Below are 8,561 nucleotides of genomic sequence, written 5' to 3'. Positions count from 1 at the left end.
ACATGTTGGACCTCTATTCTGTCCCTATGAGAAGCATTTCAACGCTTTACTTTGATTTAAATTTTTTCCAATGGAGAATATAATAAACAAGGAGGTCGTTCTGCTCCAAATACGTGGAGCATTTGTTGCCTACCTATTGTAAAATTTTTCTGACTACCAGGACAACATGATGGACCTCTATCCTGTCCCTATGAGAAGCATTTCAACGCTTTACTTTGATTTAACTTTTGCGAATTTTGCATCAAGAGAATATAATGCACGAGGGGAGGTCTTTCTGTTCCCAATACGTGGAGCATTTGTTGTCAAACTATTGTATAAATTTGCTGACTACCAGGAGAACATGATAGACGAAGAGGTATTTTTCTCTCAGTGTGAGAAGTATTTGAACGCTTTACTTCTATTTAAATGTTTGTCAATTTTGTATCAGGAAAATATAATGAACAAGGAAGTCGTTCTACTCCCAATACATGGAGTATTTGTTGCCAAACTATTGTAAAAATTTTCTGGCTACCAGAGGAACATGATAGACGAAGAGGTATTTTTAGGTATTTTTCTATTACTATGAGAAGTGTTTCAACGATTTACTTCGATTTAACTTTTGCCAATTTTGTATCAGGAGAATGTAATGAACAAGGAGGTCGTTCTGCTCCCAATACGTGGAGTATTTGTTGCAAAACTATTGTAAAAATTTTCAGGCTACTAGGGGAACATGATAGACGAAGAGGTATTTTTAGCTATTTTTCTATTACTATGAGAAGTGTTTCAACGCTTTACTTCGATTTAACTTTTGCCAATTTTGTATCAGGAGATTTAATGAACAAGGAGGCCGTTCTGCTCCCAATACGTGGAGTATTTGTTGCAAAACTCTTGTAACATTTTTCTGGCTACCAGGAGAACATGTTGGACGAAGAGGAGTTTTTCTATCACTATGAGAAGTGTTTCAATGCTTTACTTCGATTTAAATTTTACCAATTTTCTATCAGGAGAATCTAATGAACAAGGAGGTCGTTGTGCTTCCAGTACGTGTATTTGCCAAACTATCGTAAAATTTTTCTGGCTACCAGGACAACATTATGGACGAAAAGGTGTTTTTCTATCACTATGAGAAGTATTTCAACGCTTTACTCCGATTAAACTATTGCCAATTTGGATCAGGAGAATATAAGGAGCAAGGAAGTCGTTCTGCTCCCAATACGTGGAGTATTTGTTGCCAAACTATTGCAAAATTTGTCTCGCTACCAAGAGAACATGATGGACGAAGAGGTCTTTTTCTATCACTATGAGAAGTATTTCAACGATTTACCTTGATTTAATTTTTTCCAATTTTGTATCAGGAGAATAATTATAATGAACAAGGAGGTGGTTCTGCTCCCAATACGTGCAGTATTTGTTCCCAAACGATTGTAAAATTTTTCTGGCTACCAGGAGAACATTATGGAGGAAGAGGTGTTTTTCTATCACTGTGAGAAGTATTTCAACGTTTTACTTCGATTTAAATTTTTGCCAATTTTGTATGAGGAGACAATAAGGAGCCCTACCCACTTTTCCATACTCTATATGCAAGTATCTTTTCTGTGTCTCTTCTCCGTTGACATATCATTTTGCACCACCTTTATACCGATCAGTCTGCATTCACACCTCTTTCGCGTTGTCTTCAAGACTATCTATAGCCCTTTTCGGTCTTTTAATCCGCCTTCCTCTTCTCCTTTTTCTTTCCCTTTCGCTCAAACATAGATTCGTACTTTCTTACCACGCTCCTTTCCGTTTCCTGCTGCACTACTCTTTCTTTCTTCCTGCTTTTATCTTCTATTTTTCCGATCAGTTTATTACCTTTTCCTTAACTCCTTCTTTCGCCCATGTCCTATTATCCCGTTACTTTCAGGTCGTATTACTCGTATTCATCCATGTCTTTCTTCCAGCCTCCTTCTGGTCTTTTGTACACACTTACGTTGTATTGTTCTCGCTTTCTACTTGTTTTCTCCTCCTCTTCTTCTACATATCCTCGCATAATTTTTTATTCTCACGGTAATTGAGCTGTTTTTCTTCGTCTTGCCTTATTTTTGCATTTTTTTCTTCTTTTTGTAAGATGATTCTTATCTTTTCGCCTTCCTTTTGGCGTATTTTTGCAAATTTATTTGGAAAAAAGTAGCTTTTAATCTCACTTAGGTCAGCTGTCTGGCTGGTTGGCTGGCTAGCCGGCTAACTACCGCACCGTGTAATTAAAAATTTCGGGACGGGGATATGTGATATGGGTTCGGCGACATCTGAGCGCCATCCGAGCGTGGTTTACTGACGTGGTGATTTTTCAGATTTTCCTATCTTCTGCAGTTTTGGTCCGATTGGTTTCAAACTGGTGTCGTCAGAACCGCGCAACCGATGCGTCACGAATTTTTGTTTTTTCTAAAGGACGAAATTAATCACTTTTTATAAGGCGCGCCTGGTCGAGGGTGTGTCGCTTTCGGGCTCCCTTCTGCTGCTAATTGGGTCATGCTGTTTAAATGTTCTTAAAGCTTAAATCGAGGTTTCTTTTGCTCGTGTTGCGGAGGACTTTTGCGAATTCCACCAAAATGAAGCATCTACGTAAGGCGTCAGAAGAGGGCACTGACAAAGAATCTGGTAACCTTCGACAAGATTTTACTGATCCTGATCCTTTCTTCTTGTGTGCTTTTCCTTGCTTTTGTCATCTTCTCCTCTTCATCTAGTTATGTACTTTAGAACTAAAATATTCCCTACTATTTCTTTAGAGACCTTTCAGGGAGCTGCTAGCCGAATCTTCACCACCTAATCAACCTACAACATGCCTCTAAATATCTCGATATTCATGAAGATCTAGAAGTTTAAAAAATCGTTATCTTGCTCTTTTGACTGATCATGCTGACACAATCCATTTTATCACTTATTTCGAAAAGGTGCAATCTTCAGGAGTACCCTCGAGATGTAACTATAATTAGAAACATTATCAAAATCTGATCGAGTGATAAAATTGCAATATAAATGAAACCTCCTCAAACAAGCGTTACTTTTCGACGATGTTCCGCTCCATCGTACTATTTTCCCTTTTGGGAGTAATTGCTGCGCACCCTCTTCAAACCTTTGAACAACACCTTTCTCCAGACCAAGGTAACATTAATTTTCTTCTCCAATTTTATATAACAACAACGTGTCCATTAGCAAAACGACTGGAAGAGTGGACCGAGGATGATTCCGAGAACATTTGGGAACTGAGTGGCCAATTTGAAGGTGACATTCTTTTGAGGAGGGATCCGCGAACTGGTATCTTGGATGAGACCCTCAGATGGTGGAATAACGAAATACCTTACGAGCTTGATTCCGACTACACTTTTGAAGAGAGAGAGAAAATTGTTACGGCATTGACACAATACGAGGCGACCAATGTGAGGGTCCGACCCCGAACACCGTCAGATGTGGACTACGTTTACGTCAACGTAAGTGCTCACAAAGTTATATTCGTACCCGAAAACATCGCCTTTACAGAGAAACGCAACGGGATGCTCCTCCTTCATCGGTCGAGTAGGGAACGTTCAGGTATTGAATTTAGCACCCGGTTGCCTGAGAGCCGGAACTATAGTTCACGAATTCCTCCACGCTTTCGGATTTTACCACCAGCAGAGCGCTACCAACAGAGATGACTATGTCACCATCGTATGGGACAATATAGCTCCGGACCACGCATTCAACTTCGACAAATACGACTCTAGCGTCATCGGCGAATTTGGCGGGACATACGACTATGGTAGCGTGATGCACTACAGCGAAAAGGCGTTCTCCATCAATGGAGAATCGACCATCATTCCACACGTAAGCTTTACTTCAGCCCCCACCTCATTTCTGAACGATATGATTTTAGGATAGTTCGGCAGTCATTGGACAAAGAGTCGGTTTAAGCGAAATTGACATCAAGAGACTTAATCAAATGTACCCTAAGCTTCAATAAATAAAGAAATAAAATTCTATTTAAATTCGGCAGGGTTTCATTGGGTAATTCCTTCAAGATTTAATTTAACACTTCGACTCCACCTTGAAAAATATATATTCTTCAGCTGTTCATCAAGAAGAAGCTTGATGCCAATTTTTTAGTAGTATCAGGAGAACATAATGCGTGAAGATTTATTTTACTTCTAATATATAAATTGAGTATCAGGAAAGCTTTGCACATTTTCTCTAGTTGCACAGAGAGTACCATAGTACATAAGTGCCTCTCTAATCCAGTGGAATGTTTCAACACTCGATTTTGGGGTACACTTCTGAGAATTTTTGTATTAGGAATACATGTATGGACAATTTCTATAGCTAAGTACCAACAAAGCCCAAGAGCACTCTTCAACACTTTATCATGGCTTAAAGACTCGAAATTTTTTGAGTTAGAGAAATTGAATGTGTGATTTATTGGACGAAAAACCATAGTTCCGGATGGGGCCTTCTCATTTTTGACTTTCTTTTATCGCCTCACACCTGCCTCGCTTTGCTTTCCTTTTAGCTGTTTTTTTTCAGATAGTTGCCTTCTTGGTTGCTTCCGTTATCTTCGTCTTGTCTTCTTCTTGTATTCTGCTAGCATTGTTTTTGAATTTGTGTGTCCTAAACCAAGACAAATCTTGAGGATTAAAGTGCGCATGTGCAAACTCCGCAATGTCATCTTATTTCTGGAGATATTTTCTTGAAATTTGAACCACATATGCTTTTAGTCAAGACAAGCATATCGCATATTGTAAAAGTTCCTTATTTACTTATAGGAATTCATGGAAAATGCGCTATAGTTACTGGCCTTTCATTTTTTGTCTTCTTCTTCTACATAGCTTTCTCTTATTTTCTTTTCTTCTCACTTTAATTTTGCTCCTGTTTTTCTTTCCCTAGCCTTATACTTCCTTTTCTTCTTCTTGCATGCTGATTCTTGTTATCTTTTTAATCTTTTTTTATCTTTTCCTACTTACCATCCATCCTGTTTTTCGTGTGATTTCTTTCTTTTCCCGGCATATTTCTTCATGGCTTTCTTCTTGTTTTTTTTGCATTCATTTCATTTATTTTTTTATTATCAGAATCCTTTACTTCCTCCTGCACCCTGTGGGCTTCTTTTTCCCTTTGTCATATCTTCTTCCCCTCTTTATCTACTCTACTTCATTTTGCTATATTCTTGTCTTTTTCGTGTTTCGCTTTTTTTGCTTCCCTTCTCTGTGCCTCATTCTTGGGGTTTTTCTTTATCTTGCCATCGTCTTCACTTTTTTGTATAGTCTTGTCGTATTTGCTTTTATTGTATATCTTCACATTGTATTTTTCTTGCCTTACTATGGCGACTTCTTGTTTTCTTCTTCTTCTCATTTACAAAACATAATGCACATCCCAAAAAGTACGATTCAACCTCTTATCATTTGTTAAATATCCTGGCATTTTCCAGCATTTTCTTTCAATCCTTTATTGTGTCCGTTTGACTTTCTTTTTCTGGTGGATTCTTGTTATCTTCTTACTTTCTTCTCGTCTTATCTACCTCTTTTCATTTTCGCCGTATACCTTTTTTTTAATTTCTCTTGCTTCTTCCATCATCTATTAGTCTTCTTTGCCTTTTATTTTCTTCATCTGTGCTCACTTTATCTTTTTTTCCTTTCCTTCTTGTCTCATTTGGTCTTGGGTTACATCTCTTCCACCTATTTCCTCCACGTAGTCTTTCCGTCTTATCACCTCTTCTAGCTTCCATCTTGTGTTTTTCTGAACATCTTACTCTACACCTCCTTTTCTGGTATTCGATAAGAATAGCACGGTATTCTTCTTGCTTTCTACTTAACTTCATATCTTATTCTGCCTCCCACCCTTCCTTTATCATTCGTATTTTCCGCTTTCCTTCTTATTCTTCTTCTTGCGTTCTAATTCCTGATCTTTCATCTCCATTTGTCTACCTATCTGTTTCTACTCCTCCTCCGGCTCTCTCCGTAATTTCTTTACACCTTTCATTCCCCTGCTCTTTCCCTCTGCTTGTTATATGCTTCTCTTGGCTTTTATAATATCTTCTTCTCTCTTTATTGCCGCTTGCCTTCATCTTGCTATCACCTTGCCTCCAGATTTGCTTTTTTCCGTCATTTCTCTTTGCTTCATTTTCACGTTTTTATCTGGCTTTCTTCGTCGCTTATCCTTGTATTCTTTTTGTTGCATTTTAATTATTTTGCATTTCTTCTTATCTTCTTGTTAGCCTATGCTGGCCTTCCTTCTGTTTGCATTAACTTTGTGTTCGTGTTCTTTTGTTATTTTGCATTTTTCTCGTCTTCTTATAGTTCTGTTTGTTATTTTGTTTTCTTCTGACCGTCCTAGGTTTCGTCTGCATTTTCTTGTGTTCTTTGATTTACCGCCTCTTTCTCTTATTCGTGTTGTTTTCTACTCAATTTTTTGTTATTTTCTCATATTCCCTTTTTGTTATATGCTCTTTCTTTTTCTTACCTTCTGTTCTCTTCGTACCTTCCCGTTACATTGTTCGCATCTTTTTGTTGTCTTCTTTTAGTCGCCTCATTCTGGCTTTCTTCTGTTCTTCTTGCAATATTCTGGGGTTACAAATCAGTGGTCTCTTTGTCAACGCATTTTCCAAAAGGAGAATGAACGCTATTGTCCATCTGTCCGTCTGTAACACTACTACTCCTCCAGTTTGAGCTTTTTCGTTGTGGTTTCTTTCACACACAGCCCCGAGACCAGAACGACAAAAGATTTTTGGATTAGTCACTACCCGTCCTTGTTATATGATTATATATCAGACTCTTTTTGACTGCTTCTTCTTATCCCGTACTAACATTATTTTAGATTTCCTATCTTGTTCTCGAACTTATCCTTCTTATGTTTTGCTGGTTTTCTTCTAGCCTTCCTTCCTTTTGCTTGCGTTCTCTTTTCATTTTCCAGTTTTCTTCTCTTCTTCGTTTTGTATTTTTTCGCTTTTTCTATTTTCATTTTGTTTGGTACCTACTTCCCTTTTTCTTTTTTTCTTTTACCTTCTTCATATACCCTCCTTACCTTCCCGTTACACTCTTCGCGTCTTTTTACAGTCTTCAACTTTTTTCAACTGGTCCATGTCTCTTTTCTTTTTGCTTTTCGCCTTCTTTTTTAACATTACTTCCTTTTTTCTTTTACTTGCGTTCTTCTTACAGGATCTCCTCTTTGTCTTTCCATTCTTTTCCTTGTGCTATTGTTCTTGTCTCTCCCATCCTCAACCTCTCCCTCTCTTTCGAATTTGTCGTCTGATTTTTTTGGTCCTGTGCATTCTTATCCTTTTTGTGTTTTATTTGCTTTTCTTGTGTTGTTTCTTCGCCGTTTTTTGTATTCCTATATACTATTATTTGTCTTCCTCATTTCCCTTCTTGTCATGCGTATAGGCAGTTCTTATCTTGCCTCGGTCCTGCGTATTGTATGGTTCTTCTTGCGTGCGTCATGTCTTTCCTGTTCTGTTTTGAAATTTTTAAATTCCTTATTCTTGTCTTATTTTTGCGTTCTTTTTGTCTCCTTTTGCGTTTTTTTTTTCATTTTCTTGGCCTTCATTTATTATCTTATTAATTTTTTATAATCTTTTTACCTAGCTCTTGCCTGTTTCTTCCGTTAGAATTTATCTTGTCTTCATGTCTTTCTTCTGGTGACCTCATTGTATTCCTAACCTTATCATCTTATTCCTTCTTCCTTTTACGTCTTCTTTCCTTTTTTTATTTCTTTCCATCTTCTGGTCTTTTTATCACATCATCTTCTTGCTTTCCTTTTCTATCTTTATCTACATTATTTTCCTTACGCTTCTCCTGGTATATTGTTTCTGTTCATTCGCCTGGTCTTCTCGTCTGCTTCTTCTTGGGCAGTACTAACATATTTGACTTCTTGCCTTGTTTCACCTACCTTCTGCTCTTTCTTTCTTCTTTTCATAGTTCATACTAGTCTCTCATAGAGTTTCCGAGGTATACGTTCTAGAATTTTGTTGTATCTCAACACTATCTACTTTTTATAATTAAAAAAATTACTTTTTTTTAAAACAAACCAACGACAAATACGGTATGTGTCTATTCAGAGGTCCTCGTATCCACATCGCAGATGCCTGTTCCCTTATATTTCAATTGCACCAAAAGCTTTTCAATAAACGTAATCTTCTCCTACAGATCCCAATTGATATATTATTCGAGCGCGATATTTCACTTACCTATCTTAATGGTTATTTCGTTCCACCAACAAAATTGATCGTACATTCTACTTTTCCCTCCATTATTCGCCCGCGCATTCTTCACCCGCTAAAGTTGAATATACGATACCCCTTACATTATGTAACTAATGCAATTTTAACGTCCTTTCGTCGAGTTTTACTGCTTTTACCTTAGAGAGCGGTTTTTACGTTAAAATCCAATATTAGGAGCACTAGAAAGGTGTACCTTTACAATTTCGCAATATTTTAGCTTAAAAGCGCCATCATTTCAATCCAATTTCGGCGAGTATTCTTAAAGCACGCATTACGAAGTATCCCCCGCCGTCATCAATTAGTCAATTCGGCTAATGTGCGAGGGGTTCGTATTCCATTTGACGTGGTTGTGCGCTTGTCAAAT

At 37.6% G+C, this 8,561-nt stretch overlaps 1 protein-coding gene across 1 annotated transcript; it reads left to right on the top strand.

The window, feature by feature from the left end:
- The first annotated feature begins 2,973 nt into the window (after positions 1 to 2,973).
- On the top strand, positions 2,974 to 3,983 carry LOC116167249 (zinc metalloproteinase nas-14-like). Its single transcript, XM_031482563.1, has 4 exons — positions 2,974 to 3,120; positions 3,172 to 3,446; positions 3,496 to 3,819; positions 3,869 to 3,983. Exons 1-4 carry the CDS (start codon positions 3,030 to 3,032, stop codon positions 3,953 to 3,955), a joined length of 777 nt encoding a protein of 258 aa, XP_031338423.1. The 5' UTR covers positions 2,974 to 3,029; the 3' UTR covers positions 3,956 to 3,983.
- Positions 3,984 to 8,561: the final 4,578 nt, after the last annotated feature.

Source organism: Photinus pyralis, unplaced genomic scaffold, assembly GCF_008802855.1.
Source record: "Photinus pyralis isolate 1611_PpyrPB1 unplaced genomic scaffold, Ppyr1.3 Ppyr1.4_LG3b, whole genome shotgun sequence".
NCBI classification, from domain to species: Eukaryota; Metazoa; Arthropoda; class Insecta; order Coleoptera; family Lampyridae; genus Photinus; species Photinus pyralis.
Note: the sequence above shows the minus strand (reverse complement) of the source record. Positions and strands in the feature narration are given on the sequence as shown.

What these genes read in the sequence shown, in the direction of transcription:
- LOC116167249 (XM_031482563.1), top strand. Translation starts at nt 3,030, where the DNA reads ATGTTCCGCTCCATCGTACTATTTTCCCTTTTGGGAGTAATTGCTGCG. An exon ending in ACACCTTTCTCCAGACCAAG is followed by an intron (nt 3,121 to 3,171) that starts GTAACATTAATT and finishes CGTGTCCATTAG; the next exon opens with CAAAACGACTGGAAGAGTGG. An exon ending in AATCGACCATCATTCCACAC is followed by an intron (nt 3,820 to 3,868) that starts GTAAGCTTTACT and finishes ATATGATTTTAG; the next exon opens with GATAGTTCGGCAGTCATTGG.